General features: G+C 39.4%; 4 protein-coding genes across 5 annotated transcripts; 2 read left to right on the top strand and 2 right to left on the bottom strand.

Moving 5' to 3' along the window:
* The first annotated feature begins 5,482 nt into the window (after positions 1–5,482).
* Positions 5,483–8,064, top strand: LOC133919093 (RING-H2 finger protein ATL58-like). The gene is made up of 3 exons (XM_062363347.1): positions 5,483–6,494; positions 6,606–6,688; positions 7,429–8,064. Exons 1-3 carry the CDS (start codon positions 6,285–6,287, stop codon positions 7,823–7,825), a joined length of 690 nt encoding a protein of 229 aa, XP_062219331.1. The 5' UTR covers positions 5,483–6,284; the 3' UTR covers positions 7,826–8,064.
* Positions 8,065–9,865: 1,801 nt separating this feature from the next.
* On the bottom strand, positions 9,866–15,130 carry LOC133919092 (auxin response factor 7-like). 2 transcript variants are annotated; one of them, XM_062363346.1, is made up of 15 exons: positions 14,904–15,130; positions 14,684–14,817; positions 13,872–13,987; positions 13,601–13,696; positions 13,426–13,482; positions 13,093–13,245; positions 12,891–12,975; positions 12,636–12,726; positions 12,349–12,513; positions 11,847–11,966; positions 11,676–11,760; positions 11,379–11,547; positions 10,781–11,250; positions 10,495–10,685; positions 9,866–10,380 (listed from the first exon to the last, which is right to left on the bottom strand). In XM_062363346.1, exons 2-15 carry the CDS (start codon positions 14,712–14,714, stop codon positions 10,194–10,196), a joined length of 2,016 nt encoding a protein of 671 aa, XP_062219330.1. In that variant the 5' UTR covers positions 14,715–14,817; positions 14,904–15,130; the 3' UTR covers positions 9,866–10,193. The 2 variants fall into 2 exon arrangements, with proteins under 2 accessions (XP_062219330.1, XP_062219329.1); XM_062363345.1 differs by having other exon boundaries at positions 14,913–15,130.
* A 1,586-nt stretch (positions 15,131–16,716) lies between these two features.
* Positions 16,717–20,394, bottom strand: LOC133917910 (uncharacterized). The gene is made up of 5 exons (XM_062361731.1): positions 20,382–20,394; positions 19,899–19,963; positions 19,385–19,807; positions 17,800–17,856; positions 16,717–17,004 (listed from the first exon to the last, which is right to left on the bottom strand). Exons 1-5 carry the CDS (start codon positions 20,392–20,394, stop codon positions 16,717–16,719), a joined length of 846 nt encoding a protein of 281 aa, XP_062217715.1.
* Positions 20,395–20,730: 336 nt separating this feature from the next.
* On the top strand, positions 20,731–23,062 carry LOC133917909 (uncharacterized). Its single transcript, XM_062361730.1, has 3 exons — positions 20,731–21,267; positions 21,371–21,950; positions 22,041–23,062. Exons 1-3 carry the CDS (start codon positions 20,731–20,733, stop codon positions 23,060–23,062), a joined length of 2,139 nt encoding a protein of 712 aa, XP_062217714.1.
* Positions 23,063–23,299: the final 237 nt, after the last annotated feature.

Here is a 23,299-nt window from a genome sequence, read left to right as displayed (position 1 = left end):
TTTGATTGTTCTTCTCATGCTTTGTTATCCCAGTTTTCTGATACGATGAGTAGGGAATTTGAGATGAGGATAATGAATGAACTTACATATTTTTTGGGTCTTTAAGTAAAACAAACGAATGAAGGTACTTTTGTTCATCAAAGTAAGTATTCACGAGACTTGCTACTATGTTTTGAGATGGAAAACAGCAAACCGATCATGACAGCCATTAGACCACAACGACACTTGAGTCTGATGAAGATGATGAGCCAGTTGATCAAAAAGAGTATAGAAATATGATTGGATCACTTTTGTATCTCACCACTTCAATGCCAAATATACAATTTGTTGTATGTTTGTGTTCATGATTTCAAGCTTCTTCACGTGCTTCACATCGATAAGCTGTCAAACGGATTCTCATGTATCTTCATGGCACTCAAAATTTTGGTATTTGGCTTTCTGCTTCTTCATCTATTAGCTTAAGAGCTTTTTTCTAATGCTGATTTTGGATGTTGTAGAATTGATAAAAAGGTACATCCGGTACATGTTATTTCTTAGGTAATTCTCTTGTTGCATGGTCATCTAGGAAATAGTCCTGTATTGCACAATCTACTGCTGAATCTAAATATGTAGTTGCTGCTAGTTATTGTTTATAAACTCTTTAGATAGTTGCTACACTTAAAGATTATATGGTTAATTTAGAGAGTGTTTCACTTTTTTGTGATAACACTATTGCTATAAGTATTGCTAAAAACTTTGTGCAACATTCTCGTACTAAACACATTGACATCAGATTTTATTTTCTTAGAGACAATATGGAAAAGGTGGACATTGAACTTCTCCATGTGGATACTGAATACCATTTGACAGATATTTTCACAAAACATTTGAATTCTTCTCGTTTTGCTTTTCTTTAGGTAGAACTTGGTGTCATTCATCCTACATGATTGTTTCGAGGGGGGTTCTTATATCTTGGAGCTTGTTGAAATTTAAAAATAAAAAAAATAATGAAATATGATGAGCATCATATCTGATACATATGTGACTTTTAAAGCCAATACTTATGTTACATGGGAGTTTTTGCACCTTCATATCTATATATGTAGGATGTAGTTTTTGTCATGACTTTCTAAATTGAATGACAATTTTAATTAAATATTGTCATGGTTAAACTCTCTTGATTGTTTTGATCTTTGATAAAAAAAAATGCTATATGTGAAAGACTCAAAGAAATAAAAAAGTATTGAATAATAGTTGATAGGTAAAAGATCAAGGAAGTATGCACTGTCACACTTCTTCTTTTCGAGACTGCTTATCATTGTATTTTGATATAAACTTGGAAGAAGATGTGTATGACTGTAATCATTGTTTCAAGCTTCTGATTGTTTTTTGACATAAGCTTGGCATGGTTGGATAGAATAAGACTGATGGTGCATATAATTTCTTGCAAAATAATATGAGACATTCTTGACAACACAATTGATATCTTGATATATGTCTTTTTAATCAAAACAATGATATACTTTTGGTATCCATGTTTTTGATAGCATATAAATTGAGGATTTGAGTAGTTGAGATTGCAAAACCATGCCTTGCAAATAAATCTTTAATTATACTTGATAAGTTATGGTCACACTATATTTTTATATGTGACGGGTTGGTGCACATATTCTTAATAGTATGGTTTGGTCGAGTATCTGTTATATATATGGCTGATCTATGATGCTCATTATGATAAAAACAACAAAAATATTTGATTCTCTCTTTTGAATTTTTGATGAAATCATTGCCAAAAGGAGAGAGATGCTCATTTCAGGAAAATTGTTTCTCTTTTTCTCAAAGGGGGAGAGATTTTTCGTGTTAGAAATTTTTGGTTTTTTTATATTTTTATTTCACTTTGTGTTTGATTCTAAAATCAAATCATGTCTGTTAAAAGGTTGACAATATTCACATGAGGGTTACCAATAGTTTCATCAAGGGGGAGATTGTGAGATAGTGTGATGAAATTTTGGTTTGAATAATAAATTAGTAGAACAAAATGATTTAGCATAATGACATTAGGATAATATTCATAAGTTGCTAAGATGCCGTTTAGATATGTTTATAGCCTAGCGTAGAGATGATGCAATATACTCATATGAGTAGTGTTGCATGAACTAACCTTGAGTCAAGTCAAGAATGACATGTACCCGTACTCGTTTGTTGTTTGATTCATGTGTAGGTGTTGCTCGAAGGCAAACGTGATCGATGACGAATCAGTGAACTAAGTTCAGGGAAGAATTGAGGTTTGACGACTAGGTTCAGGAGAAACTGAGATCATGGTGATCGAGGATGTCATGCGGGACGTTCGAGCTAAGAGAACGATGCATATGAAGATAATGTTTCACGATGGACACAGGAGGTGATCTGGTCGTGAGAGGACGTGAAGACTAATTCGTATTTGAGACAGAGCAGACACGAGGGAGTCGTGTGGTGGCTAGGCTTGAGATAAGAGTTAGTGACAGAGACGGACTCCGAGTGGGTTACGCACATACATGTATGCATGTGAGATGTTGCATGCATGATTAAGTGAGAGTTGTTGGTTAATTAGCTTAATTAGTGAAAGTTGTTTATCCTCTTGTAATTAGAGGAGGATAGAGATCAGGTTGAATACGACTTGAAGTTATAGTTCGATTAGGTCACGTTTGTGTGCGTGGCTGTCCAGTAAATAGAGAGGTATGTTGTATTTGGTAGACAACGCAACAGAGAGAAAGATAGAGAAACCCTAGAGAGAATTGTTTTGGAATTTTATGAAAATTCTTGTTGGATGCTTTGGAGAAGCATCTTATAAACTCATATATACAATGAAAATCAAGTTTCGTAAGTTGATGAGTTGCTGATTCAGAATTTTCTCTTTGTTCTATGTTTTGCATGCATAGTTTTGGTTTTAATTAATTTTGTGTTTTTATCAAGTTTCATCTTGGTTTAATCCACCCATAATCTTGCTAGAATATCTAGTGTTTGATCTGAGAAAATTTTGAGTGGTTTTGGTTTGATCTCGATTAAATTTTTGGTCAACTCGACTAGGTTTTGACCTACTCGATTCTGGTTGATACAGTCTGCTTCGACTAGATATAATTCTTAATCCACATATCCGATTGACATGATTCTTGGATGAGTTTCATATTTGAATCTAGTTTCTACTGACCAAATTTGAGGAAAATCAGACTTACGAATCTTATCCTACATCATTTTTACTAGCGTATGTACAATCTGTTTCGAGTGGAATATCGGGTTTAAATAATTTTTTGATTTTGGTGAGCTAATCTTTGAATTTGGTTTCTGCAATCATTCACCTCCTTTGATTACCTTATTATAGTGTAATCGATCCTACACCCCTAATCAACATGCATCATGGCCTGATTATCTTCCCCATCGTTATGTTCTTCTCTTGCCATCTCTACCTCAACTAGTGTACTAGTCCATAAGAGAACCTCCAGAGCCACACTCTCTTATCGCTCCTCATCGACAACATTTTCGATAACAACTTCTATGGTTCTAGGGCTGGCTGTGAAACCAAGATCGCTCCCTTCTAACAGGATGCATTGGGGGAAAAACCATCTCATCCCTAGTGACACAAATTGATGTCATTGCTTCAAACATGTAAATTCCCAGAGCTCTCACTGCCACCCCGTTTCGCGACGTCTAGGAATCAGAACATTCACCGTCAGTCGGTGATATACCAGACTAACTTGCGCAGATTATACAACCAACCTAACACCTGGGTCCACCTCATATCTTCTATACTATTTAATTATGTATCCACATACTAGAAGTTACTCAAATCCACCCGTTGTTACAATGCATGACATATCCAGGGCCGTAAAAAACCATAAACCCCAATACGATCAACATCCCTGATTCAACAATTATACTATACTCCGTCAGGTTAAATAATTGTAATCACCATAAAACATTTACGACAACAAAATCTATTCAACATTAACACTTATATTCTACATAACCATCAAATATCACTGCTACTATACCCTTTCTGTTGACACTATACTTTTCTAAATGTGATGCTACCAAAAAAAACTATTCTATCTCTATTCCAAATATTCTACACCTATGGAATATTTTTACTACGTATTCATAACAATTTGACTTCAAACTATTCTAGATTGTCTAACTATTGTAAATATATTTTAACTACATACATTATACAAATATTCTAGATTCACAATCTACTTCAAAAATAGTTAGACTTTTCTAACTATTGAAAAATTCCAAATTATGTATGCTCTATGCTAAATTATCTATTCTACTCTGACCTAAATTTTCCTGCTCTAATTCCAAATGAATCTAATTTTTCCCTAACATTCTAAATAAAATAAAGCGAAAATCCACAACAATTCAATTATACAATTCCTACATCAACGTAAAATATATACATCTAATAATATCAAAGTTTTTAAGAATATTAAATAACAAATTTTAACTCTAAATTACTGAAATATTTGAACTTCTCCAACTATTCTATATTGCCTAACTAACTATACTATAGCTAATTTTCAAACCATACATACTCTATTCTAAATTTCATATCCATATTTTTCTAAATTATATACTCTACTCTACATTTCTATAATATTGTCTAACTATTCTCCTACAGTTTTTTCTAAATTTTTCCAATTTTTCTAACTATTTCTAATATCTAACTATTTTCTACTGTTTTTCTAAATCCACTGCTATTTTCTAACTATTTTCTAATTTCATATTCTATTTTTTTTCTAATTTCTATTTTTCTAACTATTCCTATTTTCTAACATATCTATTTCTTAAAAAAGAAAGAAATCATTGATGTTTGTCTGCCTGCCGCTGCTCACTGACCTGCCAGGCTGCCGCGTGTCACTGCCCGCTGCGCCTCTATGTTGCAATGGTCGCGTGTGGGAGGTGAATCGACAAACGGGGAATAAATAAAGGCCTATTGGCACACGGAGACAAGTCTAACATGGTACCTATCGATACTCCACATATCGGTAGGCCATGACGCATCACCTATCGTCACGCGAAATGTCGACAGGTTCCTTCGCCCCACGAACGGGCTACGTGGCACTCCCCTGTTCATCGAGCCCATCACATATTAGCACTCTACGTGATGATATGACCCTGGGCCCACTGTCATATAGAAAGTCGACATACGAAGTACCGACATGTATCTATTCTTAGCATTTTACAAATTTAGCTATTGTTTTTACAATTATAAATTTAGCTATTGTTTTTATAATTTTTAATAAAATGAACTAAATAATCATTTTCTTTTCCCTCCCATTTCTCTATTCCCATTTCGATGCCTGCAAAATAGATTATTTAACTATTTGTCATTCTTATCATATGTTAATTCGATCTCTTATTGATATGTGAGATTACCTATATTATTAATAATAGATCATGATAACAAATCTATTATTAATCACATGATAAAAGTGACGAATAGATAAATACCGCAGCAAAACTTACTACTAGTAATGAGCTTGTCTTCTGTTCCCTTCACGTCTCCTCCCCGCAGCTGACCCGGGATCTGCGCCGCCCCCACCGACCGCCGCTTCTCGCCGCCCCTCACGGTTCCTTCTCATACTTGCTCTTATCCCCCTCCTCCCAAGCTGCCTAGCCCTGATCCCGGTTGCTCCGTCCGCGCTGAATCACGATCCGTTCATACTCCTTTCTTGCCGAGTAGGCATCCGATTCGGGGCCGAATGCCGCTAGCTAGCTCCTGGGAGCTCCCTTCGCCTTGGCTCTTGCAGTCTTAGGTACAGATGTCCGGTTCTTGTTGCTGTCCAGTGTGCCCCCTCCTGTTCTTTCTCTCTGGCCCCTATAGATTTCGCGAGCAATTAGCTACCTTTGATTCGCCGAGGTATTGTTTATTTGACTATAGAAAGGCTCCTAGACACTAGTCAGAATCCACTGCCAGTGGTGGCATCACTTCTTGTGGTATTTGGTGGCTACGACCCTGTCATTAGCGCTTATTCTTGTTTAGTTGACCTTACCCCCTTTTGCTTTCGCCTGCTGGTATTCACTGATTTACTTGTATAGTTGTTCTAGTTTGGGGAAATAGGACCTGTTCTTGGCTTCTTGTCCGTGTTCTGCCCACAGTAAGTTGTTGCCGTTGGATTCATTGGTATCCATTTATCTGTCTTGGTTCATCTCTCCCAAGTGGTCACCAATCACCTTTGTGTTGTTTTACCTCACTAGGATAAATAAGGTTTGGCCAAAAAAGGTCAATCGCGTTGGTTCCTTCACCATTAGTACATTTTGGTTTGGTGATGTCTTGCACCTCTCCAGATCCACCGGACTACTGCTTGGCCGAATCGCCTGAGCTTAAGCTGTACCAAGCCTTCATCTTCTCGGTGCCTGTCTTCTTTACATTAGTCTCGCTTCTCTTCTTCTACTTGTTCTACTTGAGGCGGCGCAGGGCGAATTGGGAGTCCTTGCAGATGAGGGCAAATAATCTGATACGGGGAGATAACCCTAGAGTAAGTCAGCCTTTATGATCTTCTGATGAATTAGTTGATTTGTCCAAGTTATTGCTGTATTCAGTATCTTAATCGTTTGATTTGTTTTGTGTTGAACATCTGCATTTGTAGTCGCAGTGTGGTCTAAAGAAGGAGATGCGGGAAATGTTGCCGGTGGTCATCTTCAAGGAGAGCTTCTTGATCAGGGAGACACAGTCAGTGATCCACTTCTAAACCCTTTGATGCAGTATATATTGATATAATAGCTTTGTTGGATAGTTTCTGCTTATTTTTCCTATCAATAACTTAAGAATCAACTTTGTAATGGATGGCAGCCTCCTAATTCTGGCTGCTAGAGCCAAATTTGCGACTACTAGTGCTTTCAAGCCTTCAATGTAGCCCAGACTCTCTGCATAAGAAGATCAATAACCTTTTAGTGATATGTATTAGCAAGTTTAGGTTCAAATGATGCTTTTGGATAGATGTTTTGGACTTCTCGATACCTATGAGCATATGATAAGAAAAATGCATGACATCATTTGCTAGAAAAATTTTCAAGGATTTTGTTTGAGCAATCTGTTTTCTTCTCATTCTGACATCAAGGAAACAACACATGTATGCGCGTGTGCGCAAAGGCGTATGTTTGGAGCGATGGGAGCAAATTTATTACAATCAATTGAAAGTACATTAGAATTGGCCGTGGATCCCTAGGTTGTTTCTTCTTATATGCAGACAATTCAACTTAGTTGAAGAAAGAAACATAACAGCAAGTTTTCCATGTAATAGTTGCTGATCTTTCTTTTCTTTGAGACCATATAATTGCTAGGGCTAGCTCTTGACACAATCTTCTGTTGGTTAACCCTTGACATGAGCCATCTCATTCTACTGCCATTTCCCCTACATTGTTAAGTTGTGTTGGTTATCGTGCTTTTGAACACCTGATCATTGTTGCCAGGTGCTCTGTCTGCCTAGCAGACTATCAACCCGATGAGCAGCTCCAGAGAATACCTCCTTGTGGCCATACATTTCATATCGATTGCATCGACCACTGGCTCTCTACAAACACCACCTGCCCCCTTTGTCGAGTATCGCTTCTTCCAGCCCCCAAATCAACCAGCATTGATCCAGATCTGGAAGCACAAGTTGCCGAAGAGGAGTCTCTGAATGTACAGCATCAGGAGGGCCTTGTTAACGACAACACACTACAGCAAGATCAGGCACCCGAACAAGGTGGAACCGAACTGCAGAGTGATGCGGGCGAATCTTTGACGGTCAGGGAGGTCGCTGTGCCTCAAGCTGACGTTGAGGGGTCACCAAGCACAACCTTCCGGCCCGGTAAAGCGAAGAAATAAGGACGACCATTGATTTCCACTTTGGTAACCCTGTATGTTCAGCTGCTCAGAAGGATAAACAGGAGGCACATAAAGATCTTCACTAATGTTGTAACCAATTTTCATGATAAAGAGAAGGCCCAACCTTGGTAGAAATTGTTATTAGCTCATAGAACTGTGTTTCAAAAAAGAAAAGAAAATAGAACTGTGTTTCAAAAAAGAAAAGAAAATAGAAATAAAGGAGCGAGCTTTGTTTCTCATTTGGTAGAGTGTATTGTGAGATAAGAGATGTAGTGATACATGTTATAAGAGGGCTGGCAGGTTTGCCTATTCAAATTTGTATAACCTTAAGCTCATCTAAGCACCTAAACTAGGACTGAACTAGAGTCATGACCTCTAAAAGGACTTAAGCCATTTGTAGTACACAGCCTTACTCCAGTTGTTGGGTCAGGGAGCATCACAAATGCAATGTCGCAGTTGCCGGCCCATGCCATGAACTCTCAACCCAGAAGCAGCAATCAACCACCGTGACATTGATACCACCACACGCCAATACGCCATCACCATCCAACTGATTATGCAGTTCGCCAGTAGTAGAACAGACACATGATTACATGCTAGCACTAGCAATAGCAGCAGCGACACTGGTATGTATCACTCCGGGCATCCCTCCCTAACGTGAGAGGTGCTTAAGTAAAATATTGTTAAGCACCTATATAAAAATTATAATTTTTAATATAAATAAAAAAATTATAGATGTTTAAATATAGCTAACTATCTTATTAGTAACTAATATAAGTAGTGGTGTTTAAATAAGTACATTTGCTCTGTTTGGTATAGCTGAAACTTATAGAATTTTGCTAAAAAACTGTTTTTGCTGAAAGCTGCTTATGACTTTTGGCTTTTGGTTTTTATAAGAAATTTATAGGTTATCTACACACTAAAAGGCGGAAAAGTCACTCTTAGACCCTGTTTTTTTTTCTGCTTTTAGTTCTGCTTCTGCTGCTATCAAAAGTCAAAACAAACAAGATCCTGGAGAAATGACTTCTGAAGAAACTAAAAGACTGCTCCTGAGAAAAATGAACTAAAGCTGAGAAGCTCGCTGAAAGATCTTTTTCTGAGAAATTATATGCTGAGAAACTAAAAATTTATTATATAAACCAATAGCCTATTTCTAAAAGCTGATTTTCAAACAAACCAAAAACACAGTTTTTCAGAAAAACTTAAAAGCAGAAACCCAAACAAATAAGTCCTCAGCCAGCTTATCAATTTTTATTTCCTTTTATCAGAAGATAACTTTTCAACTTTTCAAAAAACAACTCTTTAAAACCCTATTTATTTCAGCTTATAGCTTCTGAAAAATAGAAGACAGCAATAAGCTATATCAAACAAGACTATTATCCTCCCTCTAAACACCTGTGTTGATACAATTAAGAAAAACCTAATTTTTTTCTATAAACAACTCTAAAACACCTCAATATACATGCTCTAAGATGCTGACCCTTGAAGCGAGCAACGGTGGAGTGAAAGCAATCATTCCAACAAGCCTTCTTGGAGCATCTTAAGGGATTCACTTCACGGATGAAATCTCTCCTAATTTTTAAAATCATTTCCTATAGAACAAGATTCTCTCTCTTTTTCACGAATCTCTTTTAAGAAAAACTATTGAAGATAAAAGATAATAAAAAACGAAAAGGAGAGAAATTAGAAAAAGAAGAAAATAAAGGAAATATAGCTGATGATGGTCTCAGAAATAGAGACCGGTAGATAGACGGATAGACCACAACTCACACGGCGCATGCCTCTTCCACGCAGGCAAAGCGAAAAAAGAAAAAAGAAAGGGGGCAGGCACCAGCAGTCCAGCATCACGTCAGACCAGATCCTGTACTCCACTGGCACAAAAGGCAGGCATTCCAATGATGAGGAGACATGCGTTGTTGCTTCAGACCATTCGTATGTACAGAATACAGATGCCTTTTGCACGAGCGCATCCAGCAGCAAGAAAGCACACACACACGGCCGGCACCCAGCACCGAAAAGAGGATGTCGCTGGAACAACAATTGACGGTTTGCACAAAAGAATCCAACACCAACTGCGAATAAAATGCAGGGAAACCAGCTACAGATGCTACAACAGGGGGCATGATACTGCTATATATACTATTTATGGGCTACCAAAATAGTTGTACGTAAGTCCTATTTACTGGTGGCGAGAGACGCGGCCCGCCGGCGAGAAGGACGGCGGTCTTGCAGGTCTGCCATTCCTCTCCCCCAAAACCAAGCACTGGACAAGAAAGCCATGACTCCTAGCAGTCTCAAGGAGCATGGGCATTGCCTCCCATGCTCAAAATCCAAAAATGAGGAAAAGATATAGCCAAGTTAGCATTCATCAGTCCTTATCGGCAACTGGGGCGTTGTTGTTAAAATAACTCTGCTGCATGTCCGATTCGGGAGGCGGTTTGCTCGGGTTTGGCTTGATGGTGTCACCAATGACTGGCAGCCTGGCCTTGGGAGTCAGACACTTGGCCTCTTCGTAAGAGTAAATGTATATCCTTTTCACCATGCTACAAAATTCACTGTGATAACAGACAAAAGATCCAATTTTTGTTAATTATGAAGTTAAGGACCTCAAAAGTAGTTTAAGTTTTCCTTTACTGAAGAATCTAGTGCAAAGGGGCAAGGTTACATACTGCCATGGATCGTCCCCAACCAGCATCATATCATCCTCATCATCTGTGTAAACAACCTTCCATTTCTTGAGGCTGGCACAGAGCTCTCCCTGGATGTCAAACATCTCTTCCAACTTGTGGTGAAGATCATCGTACCCATCTAACCTCGTCAAGTCCACTGCCCTTCCAACTGCCATTCCTTGCATAATTACCTACAGGTGACAGCAATTTTTAATTACACTCCAATTATTGATTGGTTTTGAGCATCACCATAAAAATAAAAATGAAGTTAATAACCCATTATCACCTTGGTGCAGCTCCTGACTTGCCGGCTTTCAGTCTCATGAGGAGAGCGCTCACTGCTTGCTGCTGGGGCATCCGCTTTGTTGGCATGGGATGGTTGTGAGAGCTGATCGGACTCAACATCTACCGAGGCAGCAGGTGGTTGGTCTTGACCAACACTAGCAACAGTAACCACTGGTGATGTTGCAGAACTTATCTCAATACCAAATAATCTGCAGCCAGCAGTAGAAGGTTCTTGCTTCCTTTCAGGCGGAACTTTGTTAATGCTAGCAGAGTAGGGATCGGCTCTTGTGTCTTGCATTGGCCAGTAAAAATGATTGCTGGTTAGAGTAGAACACTCATTCCTTGAATTGAATCCAACATTCATTGGTGATGAGAAGATCGAATTGGGATTTGAAGGGTATCGTTCCTGAGTTCGCTGCAGTCCCGAAAACGAGAAAGCTTGGGTAGGCTCAGCTGGGGATTTCCATAAGCCTAAGATAAACATAGGACAGGTTAGGTATGCAAGGTAGCCAATATGTGAAGACAGACAGTAGAACAGATAAGGTATCTATCCCTCAACCGAGTACATAATTTGGCATAACAGCTTAGCAACTACATACCGAAAACTGGAGGATGTTCTAGAGCAATAGAAGGTGAAACAGGAGGTCGTGCTCGCTTATTTCTTGAAGGAGGCTGAGGCGGCTGCAGATTAGTTCCGTCAAGTGGTTCTAGTTCCCATGGTGAAACTCTATCTGGACATGGAACAGCAGAACGCTCATCCCACTGGACCTGTCAGTAGTGAAAGCATGGATTGAGATCTGGAGGATGCACAAGAAAATATGAATACAAGAAATATTTCATCTGCAAACACAAAGGAAAAATTGAATTCTGTCCACAAATTCATAAATATTGATTACCTTCAAAGATCGCCAGTCAGAATCTGCCCATGGAGATGTTGAGTTAGTTGGCATGCCTCCCACACCAATAATTGTTCCACTAAATCTGTAAACCATGAAGAAAATGGCTATGAGGCACCAATGCAATTTATGACGAAATATCAGTTTACGGAAAATAAAATCCTAAAATACCTTCTTTCAGGAGATTCATCACCCTCAAATCTCATCTTAAACCTCATTCCAACAGACATCTTGCGATTCTTAGCTTCAAGGTACTTGTTAACACTAACGACAAACTCAGATTGACTTGTCCTGAGGGCCAAATTAGATGGATAATGTAAGTTTTTTAGCATAAGTTCACAAAGAACGCACAATTTCCACGTGTCAATACCTAATAGGACAACATAAGTTTGGCGCAAGAAATAAGGCCTAAGGCAATATCACATGGCATACACTGATAACATGGAAACAAGGATTGCATATAAATATAATGCTATAAATACTCAGCTGAACAAAGAAAAACTATCCAGTGTGTAAAGTTGAATAGGTGGCATCAAAGTAGTCACCTCAGGAAAATTAATAGCAGCACATTTAATTTAATTTTCACAAAGTGCAGTACACCACAACAAAAGATAATGCCCTTGAGTACAGAAAGCGTTGAACAACAGAAGGTATACAATGAATAGAATCAAACCTGGGCTTGTAGAAAACAGAAAAGAGAGTTCCAGTGGAGATAGCATGAGATGCAGTTGCCAAGACTCCAAGATGCATGCTGTGGCTTGATATAACTGATGACGGCATGTTATTTAGTTGCCTCATGAGCCTCCTTACCCCGACTCGTAGCTCTCCATTCTCACCTCTATTAGACGAAAAATAGTTAGCTGGAGTAATCATAGTAAAGAGTTCATAAAAAAAGTCAGCGGAACTAGGAGACAAATGCAAATGTGTTAAATGGCTTCAACATGCAATGCTATCACATACCTCAAAAAGATAAATGCGTCACCAGCAACCAATCTTTTCGAGCTAACAAAAACACTCCAGCCTGTTGTAAGTAGATGCCTCCTTGGTTGTCCTGAAAGAATCAGTAGACAATACTTCATACCTCGAAACATTTCAACTCTGCTTTTGAAGCAGAGGAACTAAGTTCAATTGAAATGCATGCCACGTCAAAACAATAAGAAAACTGTAATACTATGAAACTAAAAATGGATTAAGCGTAGGTGATTAGGAACTAACCTCGAAAGATATGACGGAAATGCCATTCATTTCCATGGAGATCTTTAGCGACCAGTTCTTGCCATGGTGGATTCTGAGTCATATCCTACGGATAAAGCCATACCAGTTCACCACCCGTACAAAGATTCTATGCTTAAAACATATATACAGTATGTTAGGTATAACAAGTGCTACGGAGTTCTGAAATGCTTATGATGCTAACCAGTTGGGGCAAACATTCTTCGGCATGCCTCCTAAGGACAGAGAATCCACCATGGGTGCTCGTATCTGAAGCAGTCAAAGTCTTGCAGAAGGAATGGACACTGCATTTTTCGGGCTCCTGAGGCTCGGAATCTTGGCTGGTGGGTTCACTTTGCTAATTAAGTGAATTCAAGGAAAATAAATCAGCGCATACACATGTAACAATAGCCATGCAATGTAGTTGAAAAAAGTCAGTTGCAGGAACGGAAAGACTGATGTGAGCTAAAAGAAATCTGACAATGCAGAATGAGGGGATTATGATCCACATGGAAATAAAATAAGTGAGCCTACTCACATTTGCTTCTGGTTGCAGCATAATTTGAGCATAAACTTCATCGGAATCAGTTTCAGCCTGCATTCCAAAGGTAAACTAGTGAGAAAACTACAGGATATTAGTTCCATAAGTGCTATTTACCCAGTGAAACTTGCATGAAGGGAGACTACACCAAAAAAAGGGAAGAAGCACTTACCCTAAGCTCTACATTGACCACCTTGCACAAAATCTTGGATGGTAGATTAAACAAAGGTAAGTGCTGATCAAGTTGTTGATCTGTAGATGCTTCAAGCTATAGAAAGATGATTGATCATCAGTTGAATGACAAGATAGACAAGAAAGAGCTGCAGAGTCAACCATCATCATTGTAACAAAGGGAGCAAAGCAATATTCTTATAATATTAATAGCTACAGTTTGCAAATAAGCACCCAACTCCTTAATTATGGTACATCAAGGAGAGATATACCTGTTCCATGTGACCCTGGGGGAAGTAGTAAACCAGCTCGCCTTGGCGAGGCACCGTAATCAACGGGCCAGCGCAAGCATGCCAGAGTTCCCGGTACAGCGCATCACTAGAACTCCCTATACAGAGGCATTTGATTTTATTAAAAAATCCTTGTGAGAATAAGACACTAGGCATACATTCAAGGGTTTTTTATCCTTTCATTTCCTAATTTTACAGTGAAGCTGGTGATAGATTCATTAAATAATACTGTACTAATTACACAATTCTAAAGTAGGAGTAGCACCATACACACGGATCCTCATTTTATCCCATTTCATGAATGTAGCAGAACCAATTGTTAAGGTAACAGTAAAATTTTACACTGTAATTACTAATTAGAAAAAAATGGGTTTCCAGATCCACAATTATACATATTCCCCCAATTTCGCAGATCCAATTTCGCATGCATAAAAAAGGGAGATGACCATCCCAGATAAGTTACCAGGGAGACTAGCGAAATTGCAAAATCTTTTACGAACCAACCGAAAGCAACAATTCTCCAACCTAAACATCAAACTTCCTTATCAAAAACACATTTTGCTTTACACAGAAACACCGAGTCGCCTCAAATTCTACGTAATTTCATTACTTTTGTCCTTCCCCACACAAACGAGTCAAACTTCCCAAGTCCACGTTCTTCTACTACAGTACTCTCCAAGCACAGCATCCAATCCACCGACCAGCCACCAGGTCACCACACAAAAGCCCAGTCCACGCAACACAAACCGAGGAAACAGGGAGAAGAAGGAGCGGCCGGAGCGCAGGAACCGAACCTGAGCCGCAGGCAGAGCCGAAGTTCGCCATCCCCGCCGCCACCAAGAGACGGAGACGAGCCCCGACCAGAATTCAGGAAGAGAACAACGAGGAGCGGCCCCGATCTGGTCACCCCATGCCCGGCTCCGCAGATCTGCCCCCGCAGCACCACCGAGGTAGCCGTTAGAGCCCGGAACCCGCGTAATTTAGAGGGCTTCCGGAGGCGGGAAGGCCAGAGACCTCACTCACCGGGGAGGGAGGTCGCGCGTGCGGGCGCGACAACCGCAGCTCGGCGCGGCGGAGGAGGCGAGGAGGCGTGAGGCTTGGAGCTCCGGAGCTGTGCGCCTGTGCGTTGCTGCTCGGGACGGGTTGGTGGTTTGTGCTCTGGGTTCTTTTTTTTTTTTTACTAGTAGTAGCGCGAAGCGTTGGACAGCGCAACGCGGCAGTGGCAGGAGCTATTGTTGCGGACGCAGAGGAGGCAGTGCGGGTTTCCGGGGTGGTTTTCCCCCGCGAGGCAGGTAATGCGTGAACGCAGGTAACGTCGGCCGTTAGCGTTGGTAATGGTAACGACAACTGCTATGCGTACATGGAGAGTGCACCCTGTCGGCTACTCTGAGGGTGTTTAGTTCTCCGCATCTTCACATAGTGCATCTATTATCACAGCGTGGCCCTACGGATGTAAATATATAATTTTATTTTATTTTAAAAGTAAAACTTGATTTAAATATCACTCTACAACTTGGCCTAACATATATATGGCTCTGATCCGCTAATATATATGGGTCAACTTGTCAGTTCATAACATTAATTTTATACGATAAATCGACCACAATCTCAACTCTTACATCTGTTTGTGTGGTTTTAGATTCAATCAGTCAAACAGAAATTCAGTTTAACCTATCCAGACATATACAATTAAATAAATACTCTCTTTTTAATAAATATAACTCCACTCAGTATGCTTTATATTGATATGTTTATACAATGTAACTTTACGAAATCTCGTCAGGCGAAACAAACACGCCATTTTCTAGATGTTGACATGGTCCTCAACCTAAAACACTACTTTAATCGCTAATATATAATATATTTGTGTGTTATAATATTATGATACCCTTTTTTTTCGACAAGTGTATGTGTGCCATTTACAAATGCTCAGTATCAATTTACAAAATATATTGATGGCCAAAGATTAGTAGTTTGACTGCATGCAACTCAAGTTGGCATTTATCGAACAACGATCGGCATTTGTTGTTGTTTTTGCCACTACGCTCCTCATTTTCTCCCCTACACAAAGTTCTTTTGCATTCATATGATATTGATATGTCTAGTTGATCATAATATAATTCTCATGTGGGAAATACTTGTAAGTGTTTACAGTCAACCTTTTCTTAAAATGTAGACCAAAAGGGTTCTAGAACAACTAAGTAAAGAGAATCGAGATAAGTACTGAGGTGTTATTCCGCCTTGTAATATGTAAGGCCATTTAATTTCTTTTCGATCTTTTCGATGCTAACTTAATTTTCAGTATGCTAATTCTATTGCAACCAAATATCTTTTAAAAAAATAGGCAATATCGTTTGTTTGAGGTTGATGGGTTATCCGTATGAATAGATTCTACTCTTACGGGTACCTATAATCATAGGGGAAAATATATTTAGTTGTCAACCTACTCTATTTTAGTCTAGTTTAATGAATATAAATATATGTTTGAAGTTTGATCCGATAAATACAGACTTCTACATCTGTTTATACAAATGATTTCTTTTATCAGTGTCATAAAATTATTTTTATATGAGCAACTAACTACAATCTAAATCTTTGCATTAGCTCACGCGGGCTTAAATTTGGTGAATCAAACATAAACTCTAATCAATCTATCCAGATAGATACAATCAATTAGACACCTTTTTTTAATAAATATGACTCTACTTAATATATTTCATCTCAATTTATATATACCATCCATATAAACTAAGATATATAGATAATCAATCACATCTACAGTCTATACTGGAAATTTACACGCCCTTGGAGTACCACAACTCCGCTGCTACAGCTTGCAGCAAGTGCTAACTTTCCACTCCATTATTGTACGCAACGGGACTCCGTTCTCCGTTATGGCGCCCATAACTACAGCCATTAAAAGCTCACGGGTCCGTTCGGTGGCGGCATATCCACACCCCGGCTCCCTCACGGCCCGATCCAACCCACTGTTCGGTGGTCCCGCGCGTGTTGACGTGGCCAGGACGAGCCGCACGCGGCGCGGATCCGACGGCCGAGGGTCCTCTGGGCCCGCCGGCATGGCACCTCGCATCGCCGTCAATTTCTTCCGCTCTGCCTGCGTACACAGGGTCCGGCAGGCGAATCTTTTCCTTTTCCTGGCGGCGTACGGCCTCGTCTTGTCGAGTACTATTTTTATTCGATAGTTAATGACAAATATTGAATGGTTTTACGAACCTTTTGCGGTGTTTGCCCCTAGTCTTCGATAGTTACCGGCACACGTTTCTTGCTAACTACTCCTTTCATTTTAAAATATAAATTATATTAGAATTTAAAAAATTTAAATTTTATAAATTTTAACTAACAATTTATTAAATTATGCTTATATTTATTGTAAAAAAATAAATCAATATATTTGTATTTTACATATCTTTTAATAAGCGATTGATAATATATTGTAAGAGAAATTAATGGTCAATGTATATTTTAAAAATTTATTAAAATTCTAATATGTCATATAAAAAATGGAGGGAGTAATGACAAGCTGCAAAACTTTTTAAGAACTTTATCGCAAAATTCACTCTATTTACCATTTTATTAATTTATTCCACGGTCATTTCTAGCTCTAGGTATTGAATGGTTTTGCGTTTTTGAAGTACTCTCGCAAAAATTATGGTCGCTGCTGTTTTAGTCCATGACGGGTGGCATATGTTTTTAATTAAGGGTCTGTTTGTTTGAACTTCTGTTTTTGGATTTTTTTAAAAAGTTGTGTTTTTAACTTGTCTGAAAAGTTGTTTTTGAAAATAGTTTATTGGTTTTTATAACAAAGTTTTGGCTTCTCAGCACAAAGCTTCTCAGAAAAGTATCTCTCAGCGAGCTTCTCAGCTTTAGTTTATTTTCCTCAGAAACAGACTTTTGGCTTCTCCAGAAACCACTTCTCCAGAATCCTGTTTGTTCTAGCTTCTAGCTTCTGACAGCAGCAGAATCAGAACCAGAAGCAAAAAACAAACAGAACCTAGGTATGGAATATTTTGTATCTTTCCAGGACTTGTCTCTGTGGGTTGTTTCTGCTTATATTCTAGTTTGTATTTCTCATCTACCTCTCTCTAGGTTATTTTTTTTTTATCCCACATCCTCTTATTATATAGTCAGATCGAAAAAGAGTATCATATTTGGAATTTCGAACTAACATTCTCAAATTGTGTTATTTAGAGGATTTTTGACTAATCTAGAAATAGTTTTTTAAAAACATGATAAAATGTTTTGAATATCCATATATCTCTTATTTATCTTATAACGGTTATTAAACCTACCATGTAAGAAAATTGACATGTGTCCTATGGTATTTCATTATCAAAATATATTATATTTCTGATAATTTTTTAATTATTAATTATAAAATCCTCATCAAGTAGAAAGGTGTATGTTTTTCACAAAAGTAGTAATTGCAGCTTGCCTAAAAGTTGGTTAGTACAAAGTAAGACATGCAACAAAGTCTTCATACGAGAACATCGAGAAAGAAAGACCCCTATATACGCTGAAGTTGAAGGTTAGTCAAAGGTTCTGGTAAGCTCCACGTCTGCAATCCGAAATACAAGAATTTCGATATAGAATTTGTCAATTCCCAAAGAAATGATGCGAAAATCCTACCTCGAGAAAATCCTAAATATATAGTATTCCCTAAACAATATTTCCTCTATTTTTTTCATAGGGTGTATTAAGATTTTAAATAGCCTTCAAAATATATTTTAGCCATTAGTTTATCTTACAACATATTACATATTACTACAAAATCAATATGGTATTAAAAGATTAGTGAAATACAAGTTTACTTATATAACTTTTGTATACTAAATTTTCAGGTAAATTAACTAATTGTTGATAAAAATTATGAAGTTTAATCTTTTCGAATCTTAATATCTCTACTATATAAAACACAAAATAGTTCTCACGTCATATATCCTCTTACTCTCCTCTCATATAATAAAAATCTCTACAATTTAAATAATTTACTCATGTTTATTATCTATCGTCTGAAGCCTCTCACCTCATTAACGCTATGGATATACAGGTCTTACTAATAAAAATAAATGAATAGATTAGAAAAAAATTAACGGATAATCTTCTCATCCTCTTTCAGATCCTATCTGAAATAAACTATAATATTACTCCTAACGTATTTGTTCAATGACACTCCGATAACACATTTACATTTTATAATTATAAAAATTATAACATCTAATATTTATACTTTGGGGAAATTGTGTTCTTACCCTTATTTTGGAGTGAAACTGTGATTTTACCCCTATTTTTACAACTTTGTGATTTTGCCCTCACTTTTTGAATGTGAACCGGCCGTTTGCCCCTGTTTTTTACACCGTCAGGTACAAAATCGAGTTAGCGATTAAAAAAAATCTTTGAAAAATAGAAAAGGATGGAAATAGACCAAAATACCCATGTGCAAGTGTGGAACCGTATCCTTTTGCAGCCACTCGAACCTTATCCGCTAGCTCAGGCGGAGGCGCGGCGCCGCGCGGCCCGGGTGTGCTAGCAGGTTGCGCGGGCGAGCGAGCGAGGAAGCCGGCGGGCGGCTCGGGTGGTAGCGCGTCGTCGGGTGAGCGCGTCGGCAGGCGAGCGAGGAAGCCAGCGGGCGGCTTGGGTGGTAGCGCGTCGGCGGGCGAACGCGTCGGCGGGCGAGCGAGCCGGTCGGGCGGAAGCGCGGCGCGCAGGCGAGCGAGCCGGCCGGGAGGAAGCGCGTAGCTGCGGGCGAGGCGGCCGGGAGGAAGCGCGTAGCTGCGGGCGAGCCAGGCGGAAGCGCGGTGCTGGAGCGTCGCGTTGGTCGGGCGGCTGGGCGGTGGCACGTTGCTGCGGGCGGCTGGGCGGAGGCGTGTTGCTGCGGGCGGCTGGGCAGAGGCGTGTTGCTGCGAGCAGGCAGAGGTGGGTCACGCGGCGGTGAGCGAGCAGAGCAGAGGTGGGTCACGCGGGCGAGCGAGCAGAGCAGAGGTGGGTCACGCGGGCGAGCGAGCAGAGCAGAGCCTTGTCAACTTCATAAGCTTGGTAATTATTTCTTGCTGTCACTGTTTTTGAGTATTAACAGAATAAGATTTCACTTCTGGGAATGAAATGAGGGAAAAATGATAGTATTAGAAGCTGGTATTATGGTGCTCAAATATCACATCATGTATTTGGATGAGGGAAATGCTTATTGGGTTGTACATGCTTATACAGATTTCTTTGTTGAATGTCAACAGCTGTGAAGCAATGAAGTGTGGAGAGGCTAGGTAAATTCTTGTGATTGTTTCTAGATTTGATGAATGTCAATTAAATTGAGTGTGTTGGACGAATTAGCTTCGGTGTTTAGGATTATTTAGCTAATTGTATATCTTTTGCTATGATTTGTAGGCCAATTAACAGCGATTTGAAACTTGTTGTTAAAGTTCGGTCATATTTCAGTTTGCCGGATGGAGGGCCAAAGACATATTGCAGGAGTAAAACCTTGACACCACATGTTGATAGACACCACTTTGGGTTGTTGTAATTAGTTGATCACATAGCTGAGCACTTTATGTGGGGTTCTAAGCAATACATAACTTTCTGGTGTTCTTTGGACGATGCCTCTTTTGAGATTAAAACTGATGAACAATTGCAAGAGTGGTTTCAACTCAACCTAGAGAAAGGAGTCGTGGGCATCGATGCCCAGATCAATGATTTTGAAGGTCCATTGCAGCTTTCACCCACAAAACGTAGATGTCACCCTACAGTGAGAAATAGAGTAATAGAAACTCCGAGTACTCCACTTCTAGAGTTGGATCCTCCTGTTTGTTTAACCCAGTCCACTCAAGACATGAGAGATGCCACAATTAAGAGAGCCACAAATGAGACATCCACAAATGAGAGAGTCACCAATGAGAGAGATACAACCAAGAAGCCTACCAAGAAAACCAAAAAGTCCAAAAGAAAAGTTGCACATGATGAGGAGACGGTAGGAGTTGATGAGGATGACATCTACTCTGACACTGAATCACTTGTGGCACTAAGTGATAGCAGCTATGACACTGATTTGGCTGCATCATCTGACTCTGACTCTGATTGCAATGACCCTGAGTATGATCCTGATTGTGAAATAGTTGATGAGGATGATGAGGACGATGTTCCTGTCTTTTCATATGATGTTGATGATCCATGTATTGATAATGATGTGATATTCCCAGATGTTGATCAGTGCAAGTCAGCAGTTACCCATCATGCTATCTTGAATGATTGTGCTTTCCATATCGTCAAGAAAGATAAGAAAAGATTTAGAGCCATATGCAAGAGAGCAGATAAGGGTTGCAAGTGGCAGTTTTATGCATCTACCAGCAAGAAGTACATTGGATGCAAGGTAAATTCAGATATGTATTTTTTTTTAGAATTTAAGATTTATTCATTAAGTTGAGATGACAATTACTCACAAAATAGTTCTTTTATGCATTCTTTTTTTGCAGGTGAAGACGAGTGGACCAAAGCACACTTGTGGTTCATTCAACAAATGTGGTGACACGATGGCCTCAAATAAATGGGTAGCTGACAGAGTGGTGGACTTGTTGCGGGACAAACCCACAATGAGACCTAAGGAGTTGCAGGATGAGCTGAAGAAGAAGTACAAGATGGATGTTCCATATGACAGGGTATACAGAGGCAAAGAGAGAGCACTTGACATGATAAATGGGAAGTGGGATGACAGTTATGATTTGCTACCTACTTATCGCGCTGAGCTTCTCAAATCAGTACCTGACAGTATCATTGAGTTAGACACAGAAGAGCACAATGGGGATGTGTGTTTCAAGAGGTTCTTTGTTGCTCTTAAACCATGTATTGATGGTTTTTTGCAAGGATGCAGGCCCTACATTGCCATGGACTCCACTCACTTGACAGGAAGGTCAAGAGGTCAGTTGGCATCAGCTGTTGCAGTGGATGGTCATAACTGGTTATTTCCAGTTGCATATGGAGTGATTGAGACAGAGTCTAAGGAAAGTTGGACATGGTTCATCCAGAACTTGAAGAAAGCTATTGGAACTCCTACAGGTTTGTTCATCTTTCAAGTTTCATCTCTCAAGTTGCATCTTTCAAGTTTTATCTTTGAATTACTACCATAATACTATTATGTTCATACAGGTTTGGTAATCAGTACAGATGCAGGCAAAGGAATAGAAGGGGCTGTAGATGATGTGTACCCAGGAGTGGAACATAGAGAGTGTATGAGGCACTTGTGGAAGAACATGAAGAAAAAGTACTATGGTCCCTTGTTTGCTCAGAATATGTGGGCAGCCGCCAAGAGCTTCACAATTGATAAGTTCAATTACCACATGGGGAAGATAGAGGAGAAGAGTCCTGATGCACTTTCCTGGTTGGATAACAATCATCCATATGTGTGGAGTAGAAGCAAATTCTCTGATGACTGCAAGGTAGATTACATCAATAATAACCTCTCTGAATGTTTCAATAGCTGGGTGTCAAAAACCAAGGACATGCAGATTGTGGACATGCATGACAAGATAAGACAGATGATCATAACCAAGTTTCATTTGAGAGGAAAGATTGGAAGTAACATGGAGGGCAGAATAATCCCAGCTATTACTAAGTCTTTGAATGCTAAAAGCAAGACTATTAAGGACCATGAGGTCTTGACATGTGGAGCTGGAACAGCTGAAGTAACTGTGTCCACCATCAGGCATGCAATCAACTTGGAGCAGAAGACATGTAGTTGTAGGGTTTGGCAAGTGACTGGAAAGCCCTGTAGCCATGCTTTAGCTTTCATTGCAAAGCTTAGTAGGGAGGTACATATGGATGACTTTGTCCATGAATACTTCTCTGTTGAGAGGTTCAGAAAGGCATATGCAGGTGTTTTTAATCCAATGACATCGAAGCATCAGTGGCCACGTATTGACATAGGTTGCAAAATCAAGAAGCCTAAATTGCGAAGGAAACCTGGGAGACCAAGAGTATCCAGGATCAAGGCATCTGATGAGGCACACACTAGGAAGAGAAGAGAATGCACCGAATGTCATGAACTAGGACATACAGCCAAGCATTGCCAAGGAGGTCTCACAGCTAGTCAAAAGAGGAGGCTTTCATCTTCAGAAAATGCATCAGGAGAGGGGAGCAATGATCCAAGTGTTACACACACATCAAAGTAAGTCATGCATTGGTACTCATTTGCATTAATTCTCATTCTTACATAATCATAATTGATTTTTGCTTACTTAATCATTGCTGATTTTTACTTAGTTTACCATCAACTTGTCTACTAACATATTTTTACTCCTTTCACATGAAATACAAGTGCAAGTGCAAGTGCTAGTGCAAGTGCAAGTGCAAGTGCTAGTGCAAGTGACATGGGAGGAAGACCACCAATTGGAAGGGGAAGGGGAAGG

This window comes from Phragmites australis, chromosome 5 (genome assembly GCF_958298935.1).
Source record: "Phragmites australis chromosome 5, lpPhrAust1.1, whole genome shotgun sequence".
NCBI lineage: Eukaryota > Viridiplantae > Streptophyta > Magnoliopsida > Poales > Poaceae > Phragmites > Phragmites australis.
This window is presented reverse-complemented; position numbering and strand designations above follow the sequence as displayed.

What these genes read in the sequence shown, in the direction of transcription:
- LOC133919093 (XM_062363347.1), top strand. Translation starts at nt 6,285, where the DNA reads ATGTCTTGCACCTCTCCAGATCCACCGGACTACTGCTTGGCCGAATCG. An exon ending in TACGGGGAGATAACCCTAGA is followed by an intron (nt 6,495 to 6,605) that starts GTAAGTCAGCCT and finishes CTGCATTTGTAG; the next exon opens with TCGCAGTGTGGTCTAAAGAA. An exon ending in TTCTTGATCAGGGAGACACA is followed by an intron (nt 6,689 to 7,428) that starts GTCAGTGATCCA and finishes CATTGTTGCCAG; the next exon opens with GTGCTCTGTCTGCCTAGCAG.
- LOC133919092 (XM_062363346.1), bottom strand. Translation starts at nt 14,714, where the DNA reads ATGGCGAACTTCGGCTCTGCCTGCGGCTCAG. An exon ending in CTGACTGGCGATCTTTGAAG is followed by an intron (nt 11,548 to 11,675) that starts GTAATCAATATT and finishes CACTACTGACAG; the next exon opens with GTCCAGTGGGATGAGCGTTC. An exon ending in GTTGGGGACGATCCATGGCA is followed by an intron (nt 10,381 to 10,494) that starts GTATGTAACCTT and finishes CTGTTATCACAG; the next exon opens with TGAATTTTGTAGCATGGTGA.
- LOC133917910 (XM_062361731.1), bottom strand. An exon ending in TGCTCTGCTCGCTCGCCCGC is followed by an intron (nt 19,808 to 19,898) that starts GTGACCCACCTC and finishes GCCTGCTCGCAG; the next exon opens with CAACACGCCTCTGCCCAGCC. An exon ending in CGCCTGAGCTAGCGGATAAG is followed by an intron (nt 17,857 to 19,384) that starts GTTCGAGTGGCT and finishes TGCTGCTGTCAG; the next exon opens with AAGCTAGAAGCTAGAACAAA.
- LOC133917909 (XM_062361730.1), top strand. Translation starts at nt 20,731, where the DNA reads ATGAGAGATGCCACAATTAAGAGAGCCACAAATGAGACATCCACAAAT. An exon ending in AGAAGTACATTGGATGCAAG is followed by an intron (nt 21,268 to 21,370) that starts GTAAATTCAGAT and finishes CTTTTTTTGCAG; the next exon opens with GTGAAGACGAGTGGACCAAA. An exon ending in AGCTATTGGAACTCCTACAG is followed by an intron (nt 21,951 to 22,040) that starts GTTTGTTCATCT and finishes ATGTTCATACAG; the next exon opens with GTTTGGTAATCAGTACAGAT.